The sequence below is a fragment of the Oryx dammah genome, unplaced genomic scaffold, assembly GCF_014754425.2.
Source record: "Oryx dammah isolate SB20612 unplaced genomic scaffold, SCBI_Odam_1.1 HiC_scaffold_13, whole genome shotgun sequence".
In the NCBI taxonomy this organism is placed as follows: domain Eukaryota; kingdom Metazoa; phylum Chordata; class Mammalia; order Artiodactyla; family Bovidae; genus Oryx; species Oryx dammah.
This window is the reverse complement of record NW_024070197.1, coordinates 29,567,559-29,593,655: the sequence shown is the minus strand read 5'-3', so window position 1 is coordinate 29,593,655 and position 26,097 is coordinate 29,567,559. Positions and strand designations below refer to the sequence as shown.

The 26,097-nt window shown below is 49.9% G+C and overlaps 3 protein-coding genes across 9 annotated transcripts in view; 1 reads left to right on the top strand and 2 right to left on the bottom strand.

The window, feature by feature from the left end:
• Positions 1 to 56: 56 nt before the first annotated feature.
• Positions 57 to 5,680, bottom strand: ENKD1 (enkurin domain containing 1). Of its 4 annotated transcripts, none has more exons than XM_040253343.1 (8): positions 3,455 to 5,674; positions 3,174 to 3,273; positions 2,888 to 3,088; positions 2,177 to 2,349; positions 1,010 to 1,135; positions 758 to 921; positions 521 to 657; positions 57 to 430 (listed from the first exon to the last, which is right to left on the bottom strand). In XM_040253343.1, the coding sequence occupies exons 2-8, from the start codon at positions 3,256 to 3,258 to the stop codon at positions 270 to 272; spliced, it is 1,047 nt and encodes a 348-aa protein (XP_040109277.1). In that variant the 5' UTR covers positions 3,259 to 3,273; positions 3,455 to 5,674; the 3' UTR covers positions 57 to 269. The 4 variants fall into 4 exon arrangements, with proteins under 4 accessions (XP_040109277.1, XP_040109278.1, XP_040109281.1 ...); XM_040253344.1 differs by having other exon boundaries at positions 3,500 to 5,674; XM_040253345.1 differs by having other exon boundaries at positions 253 to 430; positions 517 to 657; positions 3,455 to 5,680.
• CUNH16orf86 (chromosome unknown C16orf86 homolog) lies at positions 3,782 to 5,408 on the top strand. The gene is made up of 4 exons (XM_040253358.1): positions 3,782 to 3,886; positions 4,076 to 4,302; positions 4,649 to 4,896; positions 4,999 to 5,408. The coding sequence occupies exons 1-4, from the start codon at positions 3,782 to 3,784 to the stop codon at positions 5,406 to 5,408; spliced, it is 990 nt and encodes a 329-aa protein (XP_040109292.1).
• Positions 5,681 to 8,318: 2,638 nt separating the features above from the next.
• The window catches only part of GFOD2 (glucose-fructose oxidoreductase domain containing 2), a 41,138-nt gene continuing 23,359 nt past the window's right edge, over positions 8,319 to 26,097 (bottom strand). For 3 of the 4 annotated variants that reach the window (XM_040253338.1, XM_040253341.1, XM_040253340.1), the window contains exons 2-3: positions 19,412 to 19,757; positions 8,319 to 9,867 (exon numbers count right to left, since the gene is read on the bottom strand). In XM_040253338.1, coding sequence (XP_040109272.1) covers positions 8,969 to 9,867; positions 19,412 to 19,670 — 1,158 coding nt within the window. In that variant the 5' untranslated portion in view covers positions 19,671 to 19,757 and the 3' untranslated portion in view covers positions 8,319 to 8,968. The remainder of the gene's footprint in view (positions 9,868 to 19,411; positions 19,758 to 26,097) is intronic. The other variant, XM_040253339.1, reaches the window with a different exon arrangement.

Sequence of the window (26,097 nt, the reverse complement as noted above, 5' to 3'; positions counted from 1 at the left end):
AGGAACACCAGGTTTGGCATTTCTAGGGTAAGAAAAGCACTTATGGAAACAAACCCCACTGTGTACAAAAGGTTTAATTTTGATAAAGGGTTATGAGGCTGGGATGGCCCTTCCACAGCCACCAGTGGCTGGGAAGAGGGCTCTGGGGACACTGCCCCCTCTCCACTGCTCCTGTCTTCGAACTCCACTCTATGATGGGGCCCAATCCTGCCCTTCGCAACCATGCTGTGACCTTCAGTAAGACCCAGTCACTGTCCCCATAAAAGGGCTCAGGAATCCATCTTCACAAAGACTTTGGGGCGGGAAAAGATCTTGATGGCCTCCTCTACCTGCACCAGCTTCCGGTCCAGTTCAGCACGGTGGCTCTGGGCCCTCAGTGAATCTGCCCCCGCAGGCAGCAGCACCAGCTCGCGCAGCAGCTGGCTCTGGCCTACAGGGGCCCCAGGAACAGTAAATGCTGGGCAGGGGTGCACAGTACCTGGTGGGTTCCCCAGCCAGCTCCCCGTGCCTGCATACTCACTCTGGAGCAGACTGCTCAGTGTCTCCAGCCGCTGGTTCTCAGGCATGCGAGTGTGGCCAGGGGGCATGGCCGGGTCTGGTTGGCTGTGCTGACGGGCCTCAGCCTCCCGCCGCCACAGGTCCCTGCGCTCCAACAAGCTGTGATGCACAGACCCAGGGTTGATGACTCTAGGCAGATGTGGGCTTCCACCCTCCATAAGTGCCCCTTCCCAGGAGTGGGGGGAGCGGTAGGACCTACTAATGGGGCACGTGACCCTTCTGTGTGGCGTTGTAGTGCTCCTGGGCTTGCCGTTGCTGCTCCAGCACCTGTGCCAGGACTTGCAGCGAGCGAGAATGCCGCCGGGGGGCCCTCTTGGCAGTGCGGGCATTGTGCGTAATGAAGTCCACACCCGGGCCTGGGGCCTGCGGGACATGGCCAGCATGATGAAACAGCACTGTGTGGTGCCCCCGAATCCCTGCCCCACCTCCCAGCCCCCACATATCCTCTCACCTTAGCACTGGGACCTGGTAGGGTTAGCTGGGGACTGGGGACACGGGGTGGTGGGAGCCCGGGGCCGCAACGGGAATGGGCCCGCAGAAAGTGGGCTGGCTCAGTTCTAGAGGCAGGGCCGGGCTCCTGGAGGCCAAGGCAGAGCGGGGGTGGGGGGGGGGGGGGGTGTGTGGTCAGTCAGGCTGAAGTCAGGGTCTCAAGCTGTAAGACCATGCCTCTGTCCGTCCTGCCTTTCGGGATCTTTCTCTATCACCAGTCCTCTGGACCTGGCCTCCTTCCTCTTGAATAAGTACTTCCATCACATCAGCATTTAAACCTGTGTGTTTTTCACATCTCTCAGAAAACATATATCCCTCCTTCTACCTCAGTCCTGGCTTCGGTCATCGTTCTCTTTTTCTCTCCTTCCTAGCCAAGCTTTCTGGCTCTGTCCCTACCAAGGCCACCAACAGCTGGTCTCCAAGCCCCCAAATCCAGGGTCCCTTCCCTGGTTTCGCTGTCCTCAGCATCGTCCTCAATAACTCCTGGGTCTCACTTCTGAGATCCAGACCTGATTCTCCATCTGCCTCTTGGACACATTCCCACTCCGTGGAAGCCCCACAAAAGCTTCAGCTTCAACACACCCACATATGACCTTGTCTTTTTTTCTGTCCTGCTTCTCCTTCTCAGACCCCTGGAAAGAGAAGTGGCACCACTAGCTACCCCAGACAGAATCTTACCACCATACATACCCCTGCCCTTCCCATTGTCCTTAGAAATAAAGGTTTAAAAAAATGGATTTATGTGGCCCTTTATGATGTGGGTCCAGCTGACTTCTTAGCCTAACCTCATGCTCTTCTTCCCTCATAGTGAACTGAACACAGCATCCCCACTGCCCACACTCCTAAGTCCCTGGTGTTAGGACCAGGGACCCTGGAACCACGAGGTTCCATTTCTATAAAATGTTCTCCTCTATTCTCCCCTTGCCTAATTCCGACTTGCCCCTCAGAATCACCCAGCCGTCATCACTTCGGAGAAAGGCCCCAGCCCCACTCTGCAGCAGAACCAGCTCTTCATCCCCTGTGACCTCAGCCCCCTGTGGGTTTCCTCCCTCCTCATAACTCAGGTCAGAGTATAACGTCCTGTTGGCCAACGAGATGGGCAACACGTGGGGCTCCCTGAGGCAGGTACCTGCAGCTGGGCCTTGACACGCGACTCCACTTTGTCATACTTGGGTGAGCGCCACAGGGCCTTCAGGGGCCTGGACTGGCCCTGCTCCCGGCTGTGCTCCTGCTCACGGAAGCGCCTCTGGATCTCCCTGATCCGCCTCATGTTCTCCTTCTCATGGTCTTTAGGGTCCTTCCCTGGAGAAAAGATGTTGCCCTACATACAGCCCATACAATCCAACTTACCCCAGTGGACACACAAGCCCACACCCTGCCTCCCTGACATACTCTAAACACCACATAACTTTGTTCCCTTCCTCACACCATAATTATCTTTTGTTTCTGATGATTTTATACATATTTGATTATGAAGTATACTAGTAATCACCTTGCATATCCTATTCACCTCTTCACTTGTTTTAGTGTCTCCCACCTTGATTCAATGATGCGCTTCTTCGACCTTGTTCTCCTAGCACCTATAGGGCCCGGAGCACAGTAGACACTCAACAAACAACCATGCATAAATCCATGAAGCTGAGCTACGGGCTTTTCCGGGGTATACCTCATTTAGTCCTCTCCTGCGAAGAAGTCGTGCATTTCCCGTTCCTTCTACAGTTGGGGAAATAGACACTCTGAGAGGTAAAGCCTGAGCCCAGAGCAGGGAAGGGGAAGCAGCCGTCTTTTGATCTGTTTTGACTTCAGAGCCGCCTCGCTGTCCGTTCTGACCAGAACTTACTCTTGGGAGAGGGCCCTGGGCCTAGGGAGATACCCGCGAGCTGCAGCAGCACACCACCCACGCCGCGACGGCCACGCTCCAGGATTTCTAGGCCTCCCGGACGGATGCGAGGGGCGCGGGGAGGGGTGGCGTCTAGGTCCGGGTCCGTATCCGTCGTCAGCAGGTCCAGCTTCAGCGCGTTTCCCTCAAGGCGCCCTTGGGCTGAGAGGCCAGACGGGGCGGAGTGCGGAGTCAGTGGTGGAGCTGGGCCCGACCGTTGCCAGGCCGCTTTCACTCCCTAACTCACCCGAAGACGGCCTCCGGTAGTAGTCAGGACAGAGCGTAGGGTCTGGGGGGATGGGCCCCGAGATGCCGGACGGACCCTCACACATACCGCCGCCGCCGTCCTGCAAACGTTGCACCTGAGGCCTGCCGGGCTACGCGTCTCTGGCGCCAAACCCCGCTTCTCAGCCCAGTGCCTCCTCCCTGGGCCCGGGTCCTAACCTCAGCCGTGCCCTGCCTGCGCTCCCGGCCCCGACCCCGCCTCCCGGCCCCGGCCTGCGCTTGCCACCTCTGCTCTCAGCCCACCTCTCCGTACCGTTGGCAGGCTTCTCACTCGGGCAAGGGGCTCACCAGAGCGGTTTTGCCGCCCACTGGCGCCACCCGACGGGTTTGCTGTTGCCAGGCAACAGTGGTTTCCGTCCGTGAGGTCAGGGGCCAATGGCCTTGGCGCAAAGCCTTCTGGGGCTTGTGGTTCCAGCTGAGGGTTGAGGGCAGAACGACTGTCAGTTGCCGTTCCCAATACGGTCCTCTCCCGGGTCCACTCAGGGTCTACTAGTCTGGCCCCTCAGGATCCGCCCTCCACCCCCGATGCCCCTCAAGCAACCGTCGAGGAAGTGCTGATCCGCCGCAACTATGGACTCCGCAGGGGCTGAGAAGCGGCCAGGGGCCCAAGAAGGGACAGCCGTGGGGCAGTCACAGCTTACAGAGGTGCCTGGTGGCCAGGCTCAGAATTCTGAGGTGACCATCGGGCTGTCTAACCTTCAAACACTTGGTCATAGCACTTTAATTGACCAAAACTGCCAGGCCAGGTTCCACAGGCTGGGAGGGGCATGGGCTGGTGCCCTTCATCCGTATTTAGTGTCTAATGGCTGGTCCCTGTACCCTTTGCCTGGCCGTGGTGACGAGTTACCTCTGTGTCACCTCTAGTGTCCAGTGATGGGAGACCAGTGCCGGGTGCCAGCCCATGAGGCCTGCCAAACCCAGGGTGAAGATAAATGTCCAATAAGATCCACCTCAGAGCCAAAGATCCAGGAGAGACTCAAGCTGGAGGAAGACAGGCACAAACCAGAGGTGGAGGCACTGGAGGAGAGAGGTCCCAGGCCTATGGCCTCCACTGTGAGGCCCAGTCATGGTCCAAAGAGGAAGCCGGTCAAGTGAGGGGGCTTTCAGAGGGAAGAGACTGGGGACTGGGGACTGGGGAGGTGGTGTGGGGTTGGCTCATACCCCAGTTGGATTCTTAAATGGGGCCTTACAGCAGTGTCCATCCTTATCCCCTGACACCACCATCATTCCTCACCTCTGCTGACCCTCCAGAGCCCTGATGTAGGGAACATGCAGAGCGGAAGTCTCAAGGCCTGGTAGGGGACTGAACTCCCATGATCTCTGGGTCCCTGTCCAGTCCAGGGCCTCACTGACCAGGAAAAGGACAAGGATCACGGCCTGGGGAGGTAGGCAGGCAGGACTGTTCCCTAGGACAGGGCACAGGAGCCAAGGCTGCAGGCTGGCTCCTCAGGCCTCCTTGTTCCCCAGCCTCGCAGGCCCGAGCCACCAAGCCCATTCTAGGGCAGAGAGTGAGTTGCCACAGGGGCTGTCGCTGCAGAGGGAAGAGCCGGAGAATAATCAGAGTGAGCCCTCACCATCTGCCAAACAGCACAAAAAGGCCAAGAAGCGCAAGAGTCTGGGAACCCCAGTGCTCCCAGTGGTGGCCAGCACGGTGTCGGCATCCTCAGTGACCTTGGGGCCTGAGCGTGAGTGGCATTTCCTGAGCCTTCCCTTTTGTCTCCAGCCAGCTGGACCCAACACAGCCCAGCTTGGCACTCCAGCCACTGCCCTGCCCTGGGTTCTTGTAGGAAAGGCCCAGCGCCTGCGGCCCCTGTACCAGTACATCAACTATTGCAACCCTGAACTGAACCAGGCAGGGGAGGGGGACAGGGAGGCAGAGGCTGAGGTGGAGCCTGAGTCGGAGCTGACGGTGGTCCCTGAGGAGGCGGGTGTGGGGCAACTGCAGGCACTGCTGCCAGTGGTAGGTGAGCTGGGCTCCGACCTCACTCTGCCCTGCCCCAGTATGTTTGTGCCCCCGACCCACACTCTGGTTCCCCTGGGGGAGGAAGCCAGGGAGGAGCCTGGGGGTCTGCCCAGCTTGGGGGTCAGCGGTTGCCTCAAGGCTGAGATGGACAAGTCAACTCAGGTGGACATCAACAAGATGCTAAGTGTCTGCAATGCCCCGCTTGTCCCCCCACTCTCTCCTCAGTACAAGTGATTATCATGACCCCCACCCCATGACTCCCCGCTCTCCCAAGCCTGAGCCAGAGCAGCAGTCTAAGGCCTGAGGCCCTCAGGTGGAGGAGGGGACTCAGCCCCTGCCCCTCCCTGGGATCCCACGTTTGATAAAAATAAACATTCTTCCTTTTCTCAGACTGTGATTCCCCAAATAAGATGCCTGAAGAGGGAGCAGCTGGGAAAAAGGGTGAAGGATTCCCCAGTGCCGTCACTGGATCGCCTGGGAATTTGCAAAAATAGAGATTCCTGGGCACTACCTCAGACCTAGGCTTCCCTGGTGGCTCAGCTGGTAAAGAATCTGCCTGCAATGCAGGAGACCCCAGTTCAATCCCTGGGTTGGGAAGATCCTCTGGTGTAGGGGATAGGGGCTATCCACTCCAGTATGCTTGGGTTTCCCTGGTGGCTCGGTAAAGAATCCACCTGCAATGCAGGAGACCTGGGTTTGATCCCTGGAGGACAGCATGGCAACCCATTCCAGTATTCTTGCCTGGAGAACCCCAGCCTGGCAGGCTGCAGTCCATGGGGTTGCAAAGACTTGGACCTGACTGAGCAACTAGGCACAGCACAGCACCCCAGACCTAACTGAATCAGAATCTGTAAGGGTGGGGCCTAGTCTGAGCATTTAGTCTCCTCAGATGAACCTGAAGGTCAGACAAGGTAACACCTGGAATGGAGAAGGGTGGTAAGGAGGAGTCTGGAGAAGAGAAAGGAAAGGGGCTGTCAGGTCCTAACAAGAGGGCGTGTGGCCTTGCTCCCTGTCTCCCAGGGAATGGGCCACACGTGCTGGGGTGACTGCCACTTTGCCTGGAGGAGTGAAGAGGCAGCTCTCCACCAGACTCCTGAAGGAGAGGGTGGGGTGGCCTTCCAGGCAGAAGGTTTTCCAGGGATGAAGCCTCACTAGTGTGGAAGACATCAGCCCCCTGGAGGAGGGTCTGCTGAAGGAGATGCATGGCCATCAGACCAAGCTGAGTGAGTCTGGGAGGGATAAGGAGGGATGTAGGCAACAAGGAATCCTGGTCTGCTATTCTGGAGAGGTTGCCTGGGCAGCAGCATGAAGGGCAGAATAAAGAAGAAAAAGCCTAAGGATAGAGAGGTGAGGAGACTGCTGCCATTATCTACATGAATGTGAGTCCTAGATTTGGTTGGTGGTTGGAAAACAAGCAAGAGGAATTCTGGAAGTTCTCTTCTGCTTGCTGTAACAGAGGAAAAGTGAGCTGCATTTTCACTGGCTGGGAAAAACTCTACTTTGACTCTGGGGAACATTCTGAGATTTGAGTAATAGACCCTGGTAGGTGATGCTAGCCTCCTCCAGGAGGGGGCGCTGTAGGACAAGTCTGGAACTAGTTGGGGACTCCTGTCACTTCTGGGAACCAGAACCCTGCTGGCTTCCTTGGCCACAGGTGTCTAGGCCACTTCCAGGTACATCTCCTCCCTGGGACCAAGCCAAGAGATACATGATGGTAGAGCTGCCTGAAGGATGGCCATGGACCTGGGCTCTGGGGAGACCAACAGAGGACCTGGGGTCTCACAAAAGTGACTGCCCTAAGCCCATGTTCAGTCTGCACCAGGAGTTCTCGGAACACACCACTGTAAACAAGAGGTTTCACTGCAGAATCCTATAAAACTTAAGTGCCACTGTGGGTCAAAAGCATGGCCTTTCTTAATAAGGGCATCTCAGTCAGATGCAATGGATGAATGTGCTTTCTTGGGTCAATTCTCAAACTTAGAGGGGGATACCAACATCCTATTAACACAGAAGCTGGGAGGAAGGGGGCAGCTTCTCCTTCACTTCTCCCAGCATGGTGGGGTTCTCTCTACAGTCCTAGTTCAGGCCAGGCTGAGATGCCTGTTGTAGAGACGTGGTAACCTGGATGGGTCCCACACAGGGAGGGACAGTGCCTGGCACTAGAGTCTGAGGAGCCACAGGAGAAGGAGTAGTTCAGAGTCAGGCTCTGTAGTCAAGAGGACCCTGAACAGTTCATGTACCTCTGTCCCTCTCTGTTCTGAATAATGGGAATATTAATAGTAGTACCTTGTTGACTGGTTTGGATATTAAATGAAATAATATATGTGAAGTGTCTCTCTAGGGGGCCCAGCACACAGTAAGTACATCCCAACACTAGTAACTGTTATTTTATCTCACAAGGTCTGAAACCAGGACAATATGGGAAAACAGGCCTGGTGACTCCTCTAAGAGCAGGAGGAAGAGGGAGCATCCTCTCTGAGCCTTTCTCTTTCTGGTGAGGAGTCCAGGGCAGGGCAGAAGAAGGGAAGATTAGAGAAGGGGAAAGAGTTTGGTCTGGGTTTAGTCCTGGCAAAGGAAAGGAGGAGAGGTATTCTTTCCAGCCTGACTGACACGGTGAGGAGGCTCTTCCTGTGGCGAGAACACGATCCTAAATACAGAGCTGGACACTGACTGGCTATGCCAGGCCGTGCTTGGCTGGCCTAGCCAGAGGGCAGCACCTTCATCAAGTTCATGCCGTTCAGACTCCTTGGCCCCCACCCCAGCTCTCCTCTCCCAGGGCTCCCCTGGAGACAACCCTTGGTTTCAAGAACAGAACCCCTTCTGACCTCCAGCCCAGGGAGACCTCAGACTCTCCCACTGTCTCTTAAATATCAGGCTAGATCAGCCCTCTGCAGTCGTGAGTCCTGTGTAAAGACTTGAGCACTGAGGAAAGACTTCTTGCAGGGATTCAGCCACAGGGAATAAGCCAGGAGGGGAGGGAAGGCAGTGGTAGGAACCTGGGTGGCCCGCTAGACAGTGACGGATCCAGTGGGTCGGAGCTGCCATGGAGCCATGAGGAAAGAGAAAAATACAAACCATCTACAGCAACAACAAGCCTTTCATTATTAAAGAAACCCAACCTACCAAACAGACAACAACCACATGCCATAGTGTCAGACCTTCTGATTTATTAACATTTCTCGTATGTCCCAGGGCTCTCCCCCTTGGCTCCTCTCTGCCAAAGCAGGGGCCCTCTGCCTGGGGAAACTTCAGCCCCTGAAAGCTCATCTGCTAAAGAAACCCCCTCCCAGCCAGGGAAGGGGTACCGCCTGGATGCCCGAAGGGCCTGATCATGTGGGGAGAGGGCAGGTGTGGATCCCCAAGGGATGAGCTGCCATCCTCACCATTCCTGAGGTGCCCCAGCCCAGGAAGGGCATGGCAACAAGGCCCCGCATCACTTCTCAGGCCTGAGGCATCAGCCAGGCTGGCTCCTTACTGTGCTTTCTCATCCGGCTAAAACCACAAACAGGCTGCCGAAGCGCCCCAGTCAAGCTTCTGCCGGCCCTGCTCACAGACCCAGGGCACTTCTACCTTGCACGTTGTACTGGCCTCTCAGCCCTGGCAACAGAATGCCACCCCCTCACCAGCCCTCAGAATGGGCACTGGGGTGGGGGGTTCCCCGGGGCCACCTTCGAATTCACTGGAATTCAACTGCCCAAGCGGACCTATCAAATGAAAGATACCGTCTGTGCTACCATCACAGCTCCTGGTCCCGCCCTGTCCTCCGCCCCACGGCAGGGAGCCCATGCGCAGGCTCACAGGTTGTTTCGCTGGAGCGCCTCGCACAGGTTCTGGTTGGCGTCGGGCTCCTCTGCCAGCACCTCTACCGCCTCCCACTCCCCGGATCGGCTCGACCGTTTGATGGCATCCACCACACTCTGCATGTAAAGCCCGTCCTCGAACGAGGCAGCCATGGAGACCGGGGTGTGGTCCCACGTGCGGCGGTCCTCTTGCCCCTGGAAGGACTGGCGCAGGGCCTGCACCATGTAGACCATGCCCTTCAGGTAGAGCAGCGGGACATCCTGGGCGCCCTGCTCGGGCAGCCCCGCACCCACAGCCAGCGAGTCCCTCAGCAGCAGCTCCTCGTGCGGGGAAGAGTTTTTCTGCCCGTAAAGGTCCGCACCCCGGGCGACCAGGCGTCCCGCAGAGCCCACCACCATGACCTCGTGCACAAAGGCGCCTGGCATGTTGAAGTTGAGAGTTACTGTGCTGCACACGCCCCCGCCCATGAGCATCTGGAAGAAACAGAAGTCATCGCTGGTGACGTGCCGGATGCCACGGATGGCCGCATTCTGCCTCACAAAGGTCTTGAGCAGCCCGTGGACCTTCTCGGCTCTCTGGCCAGTCAGGTGGGTCAGCAGGTCCACAATGTAAGTGCCCATGGTGTGCAGGCCCCCGCCACCCATGAGCTCATCACAGATCCAGCCATAGTTGGAGCTGAGCAGGCTGCCCGAATAGACCCGGGCGTCACAAATCATCACGGCGCCCACGTAGTGCTCGGCGATCAGCTGCTTCATGCGCACAAAGGCGGGCAGGAAGCGCAACACGTTCCCCACAAGGCTCATCAGCTGAGGGTAGTACCGTGAGGCTGTCACCATCCGGAAAGCATCCACTGAGGTTGCCGCCTTCTCACAAACCACATTCTTCCCAATACCTGAGAAGAAAACAACAGGAAATCTCAAAGATCCAGGGGGTTCACACTGGGAAAAGAAAACCCATTTCTGAAAGGCAGATGACTCAGAAAGCCGGCTCTGAGGCTAGGCAATGGCCTAGGACAAGAGGAAGGTGACTGGCCTGGAAGAAAATGGTACCTAGGGACTGAGCCTGGAAAAAGAGCTATGGGTTCGAGAAAGAGAAGTTCTTAAAGGGAAATGAAAGGAGTAGAGGCAGAAGGTGCAAACCAGGAGTGGGAGGTACAGAGAGGTGGTACCATGGTTAATATTATGTGTCAACCTGGTTAGGTTATGGTGCCCATCAAATACTAGCCTAGACATTGCTGAGAAGATCCCTTTAGATCTAATTAACATTTAAAGCAGTAGACTTTGAATAGAGCAGACTGTCTTCCACAACATGGGTGGGCCTCAACTCATCAGATGAAGGCCTTTGGGGAAAAAAAAAAAAAGACTGAAGTTCCCCACAGAGGAAGAAATTCTACCTCCATGTTGCCTTCCGAGTCAAGTCTGCAGCATCAACTCTTGCCAGAACTCATATTTGCTCTGTGGATTTTGGATCGACCAGCTCCTACAACCAGATGAGCCAATTCTTTAAAATAAATCTCTACCCTCTCTCTCAGTATACATCCTGTTGGTTCTGTTTCTCTGGAAAATACTGCCTAATACAAGTGGGCTGGAGAGGTGGATATGCTTATCTTATGTTCATGCATTTATTAGATCATCAGGTTGGGGTAAGAAAATAAAATCTATATTCTAGGGATGGGCTTGACATTCTCAATTGTAATTGCAGAAAGGACTCTAAGAGTCCCTGCAGACTGTCCTCGAAAAACACTGGTCCAACATATTAGTGTAGTCAAAAGGCCAGAAAATGCTTGGCTATAGTCAGAGGGGAAAGGGAGAGAAAACATCCTTTCTGTCTCAAGCCTGTTCTGAGTACACCACAGCTGGAAGGCACCCAGGGAGCAAAACAAAGCTAGACAAAGCCCTGAAGAGAGAGAGCAAGAGGACTTGAGCAGCTTCCACACGAGGAAATGGAAAGGATGAACACTCTTCCACATCACAAGATGAAAAGCTCATAAGGGCACAAACGGCCACAAGACACCAATTCCTGGAGCATTCCTGTCAACTTGGTGTGGTTCAAGTGGAAGAAAGTCTTATGCTTGTATCTTCAATAGAAAATTTTAAAAGCCCAAGAAGTGGTATGTACGGGACATACACATAGTTTTGGGGTACAGCAAGCTGGGAAGGGTGAAGACATCCAGTTATTCCATTACTCATTCCACAGACACTATCCTTGGGGTGTGACTCAAACCCTTCCTCCTCAATTCCTCCAAGAAGTCATGGGCTTCTTGAGGGAATAAGCTCAAGGGTCTGGTACAAATTGCAGGATAAGGGAAGGGGTTATCCTTAAGGATGCAGATGTTCCATGGAGATGTTCCCCTAAGGGGGAAAGGACACCCAGGCAGGGAACTGCATGTGCAAAGGCACTGAGGCAGGAAAGGCCCAGGAGCCGGGATTCCTAAAGCCCTGAGTGCATACCAGGAAACCGGATGGAGGGGTTACACGGGGTCTATAAGCAATGGAGGAAATGGGATAGAGAGCTGGTAGCATCTCTCACAAAGACAAGGTCAGGGGTAGGAGTGGGGATGGAATCCTGTCCCTGAGTTTCTCCATTTCAGACAATGACGACACTGTTCTCCCAGTTTTTCAAGCCAAAATCACTGAAATCACTCTCACATCCCATTTTCAATCATCCATAAATCCTGTTGGCTTGGCTTTCAAACTACTTCCAGGATCTCACCAGTTCTCACTACCAGCACTGCCACCTGCCTCATCCAAGTCACCACTCTTTCCCACCTGGATTATTGCCATGGCAATGTAACTGGTTTCCCTCAGTTTTTTCTTAACACAGAAGCCAGGGGAACTCTGTTGAAATTTAAGATGGATCAGATCATATCTCTGTGCTGCATCAAACCCTCTGCTGGCTTCTCACCTCATTCAGAATGAGCCAGAGTCCTTACAGTTGCCTACCCACAAGGTCATACATACATGCTTTGTACGCCCCTCTAAAGTTTTTTTTTTTTAATCCCTTTGCCTCCTGTGGTCCCTCTCCTGTTCATTCTGCTTGAGCCACTGAATGTGAGAAGAGGGCTGCTTCTTACACGAAGATCTGGTGGCTGGGGAGAGGCGCTGACTGCTAAACAGAGACGATGGACAGGCAGGGCAGGCCTAGCTGCTGTGCTCAGGACACAGAGTCTCGGGCTGGAGTCTCTCTTGCTGCTTACTCTCCTGGAACAATGTTCATATTCAGGCTTCCCCTCCAGTGCATCCAGGCTCCACTCTCCCACTGTGTAGGCACTTACCGGTTGGCAGAGCAGTCTCCAAGCCTGGACACCTGTATCTCGGGGCAGCCAGGGCAAGATTATGCTTTCTCTGGGTATGTGTATCTCCAGTAACTCTGGTGTCATTCCCGTGGTCCCCTGAAAGTTTTCTCAGTGTTTTCAGAGGGGGAATGACTGGGACATAGATAATTTCTGGTGGCCCACTGCAGGGTGTGTAGCTTCTGCTGGATCTGGATTCCATTCACACAGGCTTGGGGGGAACTCAGCTGGTCACCTTGCAGTAGAAACAATGGGGACCCAGGACAGCTGACTGCCCAGAAAGGGCATTCACTGGTGCTGAACTCACGCTCTGGACCCAGACACTGGGGTTCAAAGTCTGGTTCTCTCACTTAATTGCTGCATGACCTGGGACATTTCTAAACCTCTCTGGGTTCCAGTTTACTACGCTGCAGAAGGAGAGTCACATTTACCATGCAGGGTAGAAGAGAAGACTAAGTCAAATGAGGCGGTATATGTAAATGCCCAGCCCAGCTCTGTCCTCGGTAGTTTATAACCATCACCATGGGAGACTCAGCAGATGTCATAAATACAGGAAAAAAGGGCCCACTGTGACCTAGATCTTATGACTCACACAGAAGCTACATTTTCTAGGCCAATGATACTGATGTTCAATATCTTGAAATTTTAATTTTTAAAAAGGTATTTAAACACCAACATGAACACAGACAAGTTTTCTTATTCAATGTACTGTGTATCAGGCCTCTCAGAGAGCGAAGTCCAGCCCAGCCCTTCAGAAGCTCACGTCCTGACAAAGCCCACAGTGGATCACCTCATGCCTTTGGCCAGTCCTCCCAAGCTCCCCTCACTTCCTGCCCTCTCCCCACCACCCTGACCCTTGAGAACCCCACATGGCCTTCGCGGTCTACGCAGACAGAACTCTCGGGTGTGAACTCCCAGTGCTGTGAACCTCAGTGCTGTGGCAAGGAGGAGCACGTGTAGATCAGACGCCTGTGACATAATTCAATCTCCTCCCTTTACAAAGCTCTTCAAATCTCTTGTTCTTCTCCAAATAATAACAAAAGCTTTACAACAGGTACTGGCAGGACCACCAGGAGAATGGCTAGCCAAGTGCCACACGCCCAAGGCAGGGAGCCGTGTGCACAGGGCAGGGGGCCTGGGCAAGGGGACAGGCCCTTGCACTGGGGTCTGGAGCTGGAGGGGGGCCCCTGCGGAGAGAGTCGCCCCCAACTGCTATCACTGTCTGCTCCTGGAGGGTCTCCGATCCCTCCCCACACTTGAGGGGTTTTAGGATTAGGGACAGGAGAATCACAATACTGGGCGAGAACCTGGTCACTTGGCTGCTGAACACGTGGCTGACGAGGGAAGTAATGAGAAATTAGGTTCTCAGATCCACCATGTGAGAGCTGCCTCTCAGAGCACTTCTCAGTTGCTTCTCCCCAACCCAGAGGCTTCCTGCTTTGACTGTGCACAGCCGGAGGTGGGGGTGGACGCTGGGGAGGAAAGGGGGCGGGCTGGGAGGAAAAGGACTCATGTGGCTGCTGAGAGTCTGGTGGTGATAAAACCAGAATCTAAAGGCATCTCTGGTTTCATGCCACGAGCAGTCAGGGAAGGAGGAGAGGCCTTCCTGAGGCTGAACGACAGGAGAGTTTCTGAACTTGGGACCCAGCAGTGCAATCAGTGTGGGGGCTAAAGGCCATCTTGAGTGAAACAGGCCTCTGCTGGCCACAGGGTGTGGAAGATATTGAGGGTGCCTCCAGAGACATATTTACTTAAGTTTATCAAACTTTCCTGTTAGAAAGTCAAAAGAGAGGTTACAGAAGCTGAAAGTCACTTTCTTTCTCCATGGAATGAGGAAGCATGGATGCTGAGTGCCATTAGCTCAGATGAAATTTGGAGGTTGAACAAGCCTCTCCCAGCTCACACTCCCCAGATGACCCAGGAGTGAAGCACCCCCGAGAAGCTGTCCCAGAATACCTTTTTGTTTCTCAGTAATGCATGACAGCTCTGGGACAACACCACTGCGACTCTCTCTAGAGGTGTGGGCCTAGATATGTGATTTCAAACAGCAGGGGAGAGGAGCAGCCCCCAAAAAAGCACCACTTTCATGCTTTACATGGATTCTGCCTTTAAAAACAAACAAACAAAACAAAAAAGGTTCTGCTACTTAGAAAAATATATGAGAGTTGGACTACAAAGAAAGCTGAGCGCAGAAGAATTGATGCTTTTGAACTGTGGTGTTGGAGAAGACTCTTGAGAGTCCCTTGGACTGCAAGGAGATCCAACCAGTCCATTCTAAAAGGAGATCAGTCCTGGGTGTTCATTGGAAGGACTGATGTTGAAGCTGAAACTCCAATACTTTGGCCACCTCATGCGAAGAGCTGACTGACTGGAAAAAACCTTGATGCTGGGAAAGGTTGAGGGCAGGAGGAAAAGGGGACAACAGAGGATGAGATGGTTGAATGGCATTACCAACTCAATGGACATGGGTTTGGGTGGACTCTGGGAGTTGGGTGATGGGCAGGGAGACCCGGTGTGCTGCAGTTCATGGGGTCATAAAGAGTCGGACACGACTGAGTGACTGAACTGAACTGAACTTAGAAAAATAAGTTTGAAAGCCACCAGACAGAATCACTGCTGTCCACAGCCCACTCTCTCTTGGGTTAGAGACCCCTGTCAGCTCCCTGGGTCACACCAGCAGGCTGGGCTTGTACAGCCAGAAGTTGTGACACTATCATTCAACCAGCTGTGCTGGGCCTTGTGCCAAGCTCTGGGATATATCAGGCATGATGGCTACCTTCAGACAACCTACACTTTAGTGGCAGAGAGTGCCATGAATCAAATTATCAGATGAATACATGCAGAACTGCACTTGTGATCAAGGCAGTGAAGATGATATAAATGTTAACATGAGAATCCACAGCAGGGACATGATCTGGACTGGGGGCCAGAGAAGGTACCCCAAGGGGCTTGGGAGTAAATTATCTGGGTCAGGCTGCTTGAGGAATGGTCCTTTGTTATCTCAACAGCCCATGGGGAAAGCACTGGCACACCCAGTGTTTTTCTAATAAAGCCACAAGTGCTAAGAAGTGGGCACAGAAAGTTACCTTCTAGCAATGGACTTAGGAAAACATTCAGCTGTAGCAAAAATGCTAGGGCACTCTGTACATTAAAATTGTTTGGAACCACTTCTAAACTGAGAAAGGAAACATATAGAGTCCCTTCTCCTCTAAGGAATTCATGGGAAAGCCATAAGGACGCAATCTAAGGTGGACGAAAGGGAAAAGCCAAATAATGGTGGAAAGTAAGAGCCACAGGGGCTTCCCAGGTGGCACCCATGGTAAAGAACCCGCTTGCCAATGCAGGGGGCGTAAGAGACACGGGGCGATCCCTGGGTCGGAGAAGACCCCTTGGAGGAGAGCATGGCAACCCACTCCAGTATGCTTGCTTGGAGAATCCCACGGACAAAGGAGCCCGGTGGGCTACTGTCCACCGGGGGGCAAAGAGTTGGATACGACTGAAGCCACTTAGCAAGCATGCATGCAAAAGGCTATAGAAAAGAGCCGTGAAGTGAAAAGTACATCTCTAGAGGATAAGTCCAAGGATTAGTTTTAGAAAAAAAACTTATTAGAAAAAAACTAATAAAAATGAGGGAAGAAACACTCTTTATGGCCTCAGAAATGACATAAGAACACAGTGATCTAAGAAGCTGAGGAAAATGTGATTTTGCCTACAGCACGAAGGCTTAGTGAGAGGCTGTGACCTTAAATGTTTCTGGGCGTGGGTTTCTGTAACTGGAAATGAAGATGTTGGATGAGATCAGTGGCTCTCAATCCTTAGTGTGGATCAGAATCACCCAGAATGCTTGTTCAGAAATTGGTAGGCCTCACCCACTGAGAAGGTCTGGGAAGGGGCCCAGTATTTGGATTCATAACAATTTCCCAGGTAATGCTGCTGCTGCTGGCCCAGCATCTCTGAGAAAGGCTGGACTAGATACTCTCTTCATTGTCCCTGCAGGTCCAACACTTCTGACTTTATGCCTGTGAATTTCAAAAGAAGAAAATGCGGTACTCTGACTGGCATCAAAAGTTTTAGAAGAAGAAAAGTCTAAGTCACAGATTTGCTTTATAGCTACAAATGTGGACAGGTGCGGCATGCCTCACTTAACTGCTTCTCATCTCCCTGACTTAACCTTTCACAATGCTGGGCAATGCAAGAAGGATCCTTCACTCAATAGAGACTTGAGACAACTACAATTTAACTTATGGTTCAAAATCTGGAAGAGCTTATCTAAAATTAGAGTACTTCAACAGCTATCCTGTTAAGTAAACATGTCTTTTTTTTTTTCCTGGTTCTAAAAAAGATTGAGGATCTAAAGCTTATATCCTTTAAATTAATTAATTAATAGGCCATGCAGGGACCTTAGTTCCCCAGACCAGGGACCAAACTCATGCCCCCTGCAGTAGAAGTGTGGAGCCCTAACCACTGGACTATCAGCAAAGTCCCTAGAGCTTATATCCTTAATGAAACATAAGACATAGCACCTGTAACAGAAAGGGTAAAAAAGAAGAAAGACATATAAGTGGGAAAAACAAAAAAATATCCTTTCATGCATATATAGCGGGACTCATACATGGGAATACACAGGTGGAACAGCGGTGGGGGTATTCTGGAATGCTGACTCTGAGCCCTTTTAATAGCACTGTATTTTTGTAACTATCAATGTGTCTATTCTGTTCTTCACCTAAATGATGTACAAGAATCAGATAGTGCCAGAGCTTTACATTACAGGAAGAAAGAACAGGTCCTGCTTTTGAGGAATTAACTTAAATATAGTCCCCCAACCCACAGAAAAGTTTTTCACGTTTGAGATGACTTAGAATGCTTAGTTTCATTTCAGAGCTACATTCAACTCAGTGAACATCTGAACATTTACCTAGTGAACATCCAGAGGAGACTCCTACTATTTATTTTTGATGTGAATTTAACTTAAACAAATCTGTCCTTCCACTTGGGACAACAGGAAAGCCAGGCTTTCCCCTGTAATGCGATGCCAGTATCTTTCTTGGTCAGTATACGGAGGCAGTCATATCATGCTGGAAAGACTGAATGATACCTTCATTTCACAGGGGCCCCCAGAGGTTGACAGGGACAGAAACAGGACCAGAAGTGGGGCCTGATGTCAAGGTCAGTTTGGTATTCTGCCTACAGCAGTTTCTGCACTCATATCCAGTCATTTGGGAAAACTATAGCAGTTCTCATGGCCTCTTCTGTATGAGCGAAAGTTAAGTCAGAATTCTCACAAAGCAAGCAAGCAAGCACACAGGGAGTTAACCTCATGGCTGCAATAGGCTCAGTGACTCCTTTGGGGCCTCAGTGGGCAGTGCCTGATGGCACATGCAGCCAACATGGCTCCCTCAGCCCAACCAGCTTGGCCCTGGGATCATGCACCTGCAAGAACAGACCAAGGACCTGCATGCACACCCTCCTCCCTGCTGACAGCAGAGGTGTGGAGACAGGGCTGATGGCTTTACTTCACTGAGGGCTGGGATACAAGACTCCAGAAGCTGTCCTTCCTGTTTATAGTAAATGGCCCAAAGTCCAGTGTTGTCCTGTATGAGGAAAACACCAGCAGCTTGTGCCCCAAGAACTCTGGGTCTCCTCCTCCTCCTTACATAGCTAGGAAATGGCCTCTGTGGGAACCCTAAAGTTCAAGAAGCTGACTGAGAGCCTCTGGAACTCTGCCTCCACACACACCCTCACCAACCTGCACTCATGCCACAAGGAACGGTGACAAGTCAAGAGACCATGGTAGCTTGATTCCCTTGAACCAGCCCTTTGTTAAAGTGCTGACTTAAGTCTACTTCTAAACTCAATCTGGGAGCATGATCTGCTCTAAAAATCTAGGGCCAGTGAATAGCTCCAATGTCACAGCACCCTCAGAGAGAGCCCTCTGGAAAAGACAAACCATCTATAATTTTTGGTCAAAACTTATATGCCCCAAATCAACAACCAGACAGATGCCTGTTGAGGTGAGAGACACTCTCTTATCTTCAGACTACAGGAAAGAGAAGCATTCTTGGATCTTGCACCATGGTGGTGGCCAGGAGTTGGCGGTCAGCCTCATGGCATAGCAGTTCCTGGACCCAGAGATCTCTGGGTCAGAGATGGACACCTGGCTCCTGTCACCTTATATACAATTACTCTGTCAATTAATTAGATGCTACCTGAATTGTTACTTAAGTCTTTTCTCATTTACTTGGCCAGTAAATGTTACTGTTACTTCCAGTCTCTTTCATCGTACTGTGAAATCTGAAAGCAGAGACAGCTCTATTTCAGCACTGTTCTGAATGTCAAGAATGATACTGTGCCAGTGTCTAGCACACAGGAGTTTTGTTTTGTTTTTTTTAAAGAATTTCTGGATGAATGTTGACTGGTTTGTTTCCCTATTAAATTAGATTCTGATTCATGTAAGACAAAGGAGAATTTTTCCTACTGTCAACAGGAAAGAGCAGCCCAACAGGAACCGCAGGAGAACAGTTCACCAAACCGCGCCCAGCTGGGGCAGGAGGTGGCTGGGCCCACCGCTTCCTGAGGGAGCAGGGATGCGAGCAGGCTAACCTGCGGTCCTGCTGGGGAGACAGCACATTTGGACAGCCTTCCTGCCTCTGGTGTACACAACTGCAAAGCATGACAGGAAGGGTGTATGCTCAGTCTAGTCAAGGACTGACAAAATATGGGAAATGGCAGCCTTGATACACACCCTCTTCTCCCCTCTGTGGTGCTGTATGCCACGGAAATGAAGAACAAACGCCTTGATCACAGCCAATTCCCCCGGGCCCAGGTCTTTAGATTCCGATTTCACAGAGGCGAACTTTACAATGCCTGAATGTAATCATCGCTAGCCCCTGTGACAGGCCAGCTCTAAAGGCATCTGCTTAATTTTTGCTTGGGGATTTACTCATGGGAGGTGGGGAAGGCTGTGTCTTTCCCAGATATTGGGGCATTTCCTCCCGCAGCTATAAGGCCTCCCAAAGTGCCCTCCCTCAGCACGGCTTCAGGGACGAGAGCTGTCCCAGACCCAAGCCCAAGAGGGCCTACCAAGGCCCAGAGGAGAGCAGGGATGTTCAAGGACCCCCGAGAGGGAGACGCCATCTGCCCGTACCTAGAGCCTTCACAGATATCTGCCGGGTGAGTGGAGGGGGCATGTTGATGCACACCAGATCCACGTCTTGATGCAGCAAGACGTCGTCGGTCCGGCTGGTGTAGAAGGCGATGTTCATCTCCTCAGCGAGCTGCTTGGCCTCCTCTTCGGTCTTCCCCCACAGGGCCTGCACCGTGAACCCCTCTGCCCGCAGCAGTGGGACCAGAACACGGGCAGAGCTGCCGGTCCCAAACACACCCACACCGGGAAGCATCTTCATGCCACCTTCTCCGTTCACCAACTCATCTCCTCACCAGAGTCTCCGGCATGAGCACGACTATCTCGCAGTCTCGGTCACACATGGCTCCTGGAACAGCAAGCAGGACATTGGTGATTACGGGAAGGCACGCTCAGCAGAGGCGATTTCCTGGGCTGATCTGGAAGCAACAAGTTCTCTGCCACACAGGACAAAAGGCACACTGCTCCAGAGGGGAACGTTGCAGAAGCTTCTCCCGTGGAGACTAAGGATATTAGCAGTATCTATCTACTAGGAGGAGGAGAGATGAAATATGAGTATAGCTGTGTTCAAATTCCTGTCCTGCTATACTTAATTTTCTGTGTGATTCTGCTCAAACCATTAACCTTCAGGGCCTTAACTGTACAAGTTCATGGTTCTCTGATACTATATTACAGAAAGAAAAAGAAGAGTGTTTTATATTACAGTTAAAAGACAAAAAAGAACTACCTAGGTGCTATGAAAGTGGGAAGTGTTAGTCTCCCAGTCGTGTCTGACTCTTTGCGACCACATGGACTACAGCCTGCCAGGTTCCTCTGTCCGTGGAACTCCCCATGCAAGAATACTGTAGTAGGTTGCCATGCCCTCTTCCAGGGGATCTTTCCAACCCAGGTCTCCCTCATTGCAGGCAGACTGTTTACCATTTGAGCTACCCAGGAAGCCCAGGTACTATACACGTTATGATTTAAAAGTTTATGGTAGCAAGCATAGGAAAATGTTCACTAGAAACCAAAATACCAACAAAAAACTACCAAACGGGCAGCAGCAGCAGTGATAACAAGGATATTTACAAGGATATTTTTATATAAAAATGTCCATGCCAATGTTGACTATAATAGTGAAAAATTTAAAAAATGAGATACATGTTCAACAACAGTAGTGGGTTAGATCAACAACACTATGGAGCCACTGAAAATCATGAGTAGAAGGCCCTCAATGACCTGAAAGACGTATTCCTTGAAAAGGGGAAAACAATATGTGAAGCACGACATCAATATTCTTTAAAACAAACCAAAAAAAGCACAAAAAACTATATATGTATGAGAATATACAAAGATATCTACATCAAAAACCATACTCCACAGAGAGGACATAACTGAAAGACCTAATTTAATAATGATTATAACTTGATAGAATTAAGAATGTTTTTTGTTTTCTGAACTTTGCCATATTTTCAACAATGACTGTGTCTTACTTTTTGTAGCATTTTCCCTCCTGATCACAAGGGTTGTAAAATGAAATAATGAAGTACTGCATTATGTGGACGCAATGCAGTACTTGGGTGCAGTCTCAAAAATGACAGAATGATCTGTTTGTTTCCAAGGCAAATCACTCAATATCACAGTAATCCAAGTAATCATGAGTAGAAGACCATGGACATCACCAGATGGTCAACACTAAAATCAGACTGATTATATTCTTTGCAGCAGAAGATGAGAAGCTCTACACAGTCAGCAAAAATAAGACTGGGAGCTGACTGTGGCTCAGATCATGAACTCCTTATTGCCAAATTCAGACTTAAATTGAAGAAAGTAGGGAAACCCACTAGACCATTCGGGTATAACCTGAATCAAATCCCTTATGATTACACAGTGGGAGTGACAAATAGAGTCAAGGGATTAGACCTGACAGACAGAGTGCCTGAAGAACTATGGACAGAGGTTAGTGACACTGTACAGGAGGCAGTGATCAAGATCATCCCCAAGAAAAAGAAATGCAAAAAGGCAAAATGGTTGTCTGAGGAGGCCTTACAAAAAGCTGAGGAAAGGAGAAGCTAAAGGCAAAGGAGAAAAGGAAAGATATACCCAACTGAATCCAGAGTTCCAAAGAATAGCAAGGAGAGATAAGAAAGTCTTCCTCAGTGATCGATGTAAAGAAATAGAGGGAAATTATAGAATGGAAAAGACTAGAGAGCTCTTCAAGAAAATTAGATATACCAAGGGAACATTTCATGCAAAGATGGGTACAACAAAAGACAGTAACAGTATGGACCTAACAAAAGCAGAAGATATTAACAGGAGGTGGCAAGAATACACAGAAGAACTATACAAAAGAGATCTTAATGACCCAGATAACCATGATGGTGTGATCACTCACCTAGAGCCAGACATCCAGGAATGCAAAGTCAAGTGGGCCTTAGGAAGCATCACTACAAACAAAGCTAGTAGAGGTGATGGAATTACAGTTGAGCTGTTTCAAATCCTGAAAGATGATGCTGTGAAAGTGCTGCACTCAATATGCCAGCAAATTTGGACAACTCGGCAGGGGCCACAGGACTGGAAAAGGTCAGTTTTCATTCCAATCCCAAAGAAAGGCAATGCCAAAGAATGTTCAAACTACTGCACAATTGCACTCATTTCACACACTAGCAAAGTAATGCTCAAAATTCTCCAAGCCAGGCTTCAGCAATATGTGAACCATGAACTTCCAGATGTTCAAGCTGGATTTAGAAAAGGGAGAGGAACCAGAGATCAAACTGACAACATCCGCTGGATCATTGAAAAAGCAAGAGAGTTCCAGAAAAACATCTACTTCTGCTTTATTGACTACCCAAAGCCTTTGACTGTGTAGATCACAACAAACTGTGGAAAATTCTTTAAGAGATGGGAATACCAGACCATCTGACCTGCCTCCTGAGAAATCTGTATGCAGGTCAAGAAGCAACAGTTAGAACTGGAGATGGAACATCGGACTGGTTCCAGATTGGGAAAGGAGTATGTCAAGGCTGTATGTTGTCACTTTGCTTATTTAACCTATATGCAGAGTACATCTTGCAAAATGCCAGGGTGGATGAAGCACAAGCTGGCAACAAGATTGCAGGAAAAATATCAATAACCTCAGATACACAGATGACACCACCCTTATGGCAGAAAGCGAAGAAGAACTAAAGAGCCTCTTGATGAAAGTGAAAGAGGAGAATGAAAAAGCTGGCTTAAAAACATTCAAAAAACTAAGATCATGGCATCCAGTCCCATCACTTCATGGGAAATAGATGGGGAAACAACGGAAACAGTGAGAGACTTTATTTTGGGGGGCTCCAAAATCACTGCAGATGGTGACTGAAGCCATGAAATTAAAAGATGGAAGAAAAGCTACGACCAACCTAGACAGCATATTAAAAAGCAGAGACATTGCTTTGCCAACAAAGGTCCGTATAGTCAAGGCTATGGTTTTTCCAGTATTAATGTATGGATGTGAAAGTTGGACTATAAAGAAAGCTGAGCATCAAAGAATTGATGTTTCTGAACTGTGGTGTTGGAGAAGACTATTGAAAGTTCCGTGGACTGCAAGGAGATCAAACCAGTCAATCCCGAAGGAAATCAGTCCTGAATATTCACTGGAAGGACTGATGCTGAAACTCCAATACTTTGGCCACCTGATGCGAAGAACTGACTCATTGGAAAAGACCCTTATACTGGGAAAATTTTGAAGGCAGGAGAAGGGGATGACAGAGGATGAGACGGTTGGATGGCATCACCGTCTCAATGGACACGAGTTTGAGCAAGCTCTGGGAGTTGATGATAGACAGGGAAGCCTGGTGTGCTACAGGCCATGGGGTCACAAAGAGCTGGACACAACTGAGCGACTGAACTAAAGTCTGTTTGGAAATTACAGTGAGATTTTGATGTGAGTAGGGAATAGGTTTCCCTCTGAGGCAATCCCTCAGGTAAACCAGTGGTCCCACTCTAGCTGTGTGTGGAGTCACTGGTGACCCCAGACCCACTGAATCAGACTGTGGGGATGGGGCTATGTCACATCACTTTCTTTTTTCTTTTGGTTCTTATTTTATTGTGATAAAACACTCATAATATTTACTATGTTAGCCATTTTTAAGTGTATAGTTCAGTGGAATTAAGTACCTTCATACTGCTGTATAACCATCACCATCACCCACTTTCAAAACTCTTTCACCTTGCAAAATCAAAACTGTCTTAAGAGAGAGTGACTTCTTATTTCAACCTTTCCCTGCAGCCCCTGGCAACCACCATGTTTCTATGAATCTGACTGCTGTGCATAGGTGTCTCATAAAGTGGAATCACAAAGCACTGGTCTTTCTGTGACTGGCTTACTTCACTTAGCACGTTCTCAAGGTTCATCCATGGTGCACCTTATGTCAGAATTTCTTCCTTTTTTGAGGCTGAAAATACTCCATTGTATGCATATACCACACTTTGCTTATCTATTCACCTGTCCATGGACACCTGGGTCGCACACTGTGAATAACGCTGCTGTGAACATGGGTACGCAGGTATCTCTTCCAGGCTCGGCTTTCGATTCTTTTGGGTATATACTCAGAGGTGGAATGGCTGGATCATATGGTAAATCTGTTTTTCATTTTCTGAGAAACTGGCATACTGTTTCCCACAGGTCCTGCACCATTTAATTTATTTTTTAGTATTAGTTTTAAATTTTGCTTATTAATTTAGGCTGTGTTGCATGGCTTGCAGGATCTTAGTTTTTCAACCAGGGACTGAACTGGGGCCTGCAGCAATACAAGCACCAAGTCCTAACCACTGGACCACCAGGGAACTCCCAAAGTCCTGTATCACTTTAAGTAATAATTTTATAAATACCTAACAATCCTTTAGTCTACCTAATATTTTTTTAAAATAAATCTGACTACTTTTTGATCTTTGATGCTGCAAATCACAAGTTTTGAAAAGTTGTATCCAAATGCTGACTATCCAAATGCTGTTCTCCTTTTATCTACATAACATTGCTTCACTTGCTCCTCCTCACAGATCAGAGTCACGGCATTCCTTTTGTAAATCCATAGTAATTAACTACTTCACTCCCCAACTGTGAGCACTAGGGATACATACAGCTCTTCCTTCCCCATCCATGATGCCCTCCCACCTTCCTGGTCATTTCTGGGTGCAGCTTTCAGGCTCCCCTGCCCCTTCAATGCTAAGGTTCTTGAGAACCTGTCAGAGGCGCCCTCTTCTCTTCTTGCTCTATGTTTTCTTTTACTACTCATGTCCCAGGCTTTAATCAGTATACCAGTGACTTCCAAATCTGAAGCACAACCCCAGCTTTCTCTCCAGAGCTGCACATACCCATGTATTCTAAGCTCCACAAAACCCACGTGACTAAACCTGAACAGAAGCAGTAAAGTAAGACAGTGAGAACACACAGTGAATGCATCTATGGGTCCAAATCCTGGCCTCACCAGTTCTGAGATGAATGAAACATTTTTCTTGGGAAAAGCAGGTCTAATGCTGTTTAGCTCAAGGGGTCTTTTGAAGATGAAATGAGATCCGGTTAAAAGTGCCTAACAAAGTGTTTGGTGTATGCTGCTACTGCTAAGTCACTTCAGTTGTGTCCGACTCTGTGCGACCCCATAGATGGCAGCCCACCAGGCTCCCCCGTCCCTGGGATTCTCCAGGCAAGAGTACTGGAGTGGGTTGCCATTGCCTTCTCTGGTGTATAGTCAGCATTTAGTGATTATCATAAACCTTCCCTCAAACATTTTCTTCCTCTATTTTCTATTTCATGGCATGTCACCATCACCAATTCGGTTCTTCAGCCCATCTGCAACCTGTTTATTCCCTCACCTGTACAGGTAACTCATCATCAAGCCTTGATGATCCTCCCTCTTTATTATCTCTTAAATCCATCCCACCTGCTCCTGACAGCCCTTGCGCCACTGCCCTAGGCTAGTACCCGCCACCACTCAGCTGGATGATGCAACAACCTTCTACTTGATCTCTCCTGCTCCCATCATTTCCTTCCTTCATCCACTCATTTTGCAAAGGGATTTTTCTAAAACGCAAATGGAATCACATCACTGCCTTCCTGTTTGAAAACTTCAATGACTTCCCAATGGATTCAGTATAAAGTCCAGATGCTTTAGTATGACTTACAAGGCCCTGCAAGATCCAGAAATCTCAAGACAGGTCTAGTTTTGTGTAGGGTCACTTTCAAGGGTCATCTCCAAATAAGATGAGTTTCAAAACACACACCTAGAAAACCTAATAGAAAGAATGATCTGTGTAATTACTAGCTATAAACCAGGGAAAAGTTATGGAGATAGTTACTCAAAATGAAAACAATTGCTTCAGGGTAACAGATGATGAGTGTAATTTTTCTTTCTGGGAAAATTAAACAGTGGGGAACAGTTTATTGAGCTGCTTTTAGATCTTATTAACATGGTAAATTTGTACCTGAATGTTAACAGGAGAATTAATCGTAACAGCCCAAAAGTAGAAACAACCCAAATGTCCATCAACTGCTGAATGGGTAAACAAAATCTGATAAAGTAGCACTATTCAGCCACAACAATTAATGAAGTACTGATACAAGCTACAACACAGATGACCTGTGAAAACATTATGCTGAGTCAAAGCAGCTAGTCACAGAAGACCACATGCTGCTGCTGCTGCGTCACGTCAGTCGTGTCCAACTCTGTGTG

Coding starts and splice junctions, on each gene's coding strand:
- CUNH16orf86 (XM_040253358.1), top strand. CDS start 3,782: ATGGACTCCGCAGGGGCTGAGAAGCGGCCAGGGGCCCAAGAAGGGACA. Junction 4,303..4,648: donor CCAAAGAGGAAGCCGGTCAA/GTGAGGGGGCTT, acceptor CCAAGGCTGCAG/GCTGGCTCCTCAGGCCTCCT. Junction 4,897..4,998: donor AGTGACCTTGGGGCCTGAGC/GTGAGTGGCATT, acceptor GGGTTCTTGTAG/GAAAGGCCCAGCGCCTGCGG.
- ENKD1 (XM_040253343.1), bottom strand. CDS start 3,258: ATGTGTGAGGGTCCGTCCGGCATCTCGGGGCCCATCCCCCCAGACCCT. Junction 2,350..2,887: donor CCCAGGGCCCTCTCCCAAGA/GTAAGTTCTGGT, acceptor TCTTTTCTCCAG/GGAAGGACCCTAAAGACCAT. Junction 1,136..2,176: donor GTGTCAAGGCCCAGCTGCAG/GTACCTGCCTCA, acceptor CTTGGCCTCCAG/GAGCCCGGCCCTGCCTCTAG.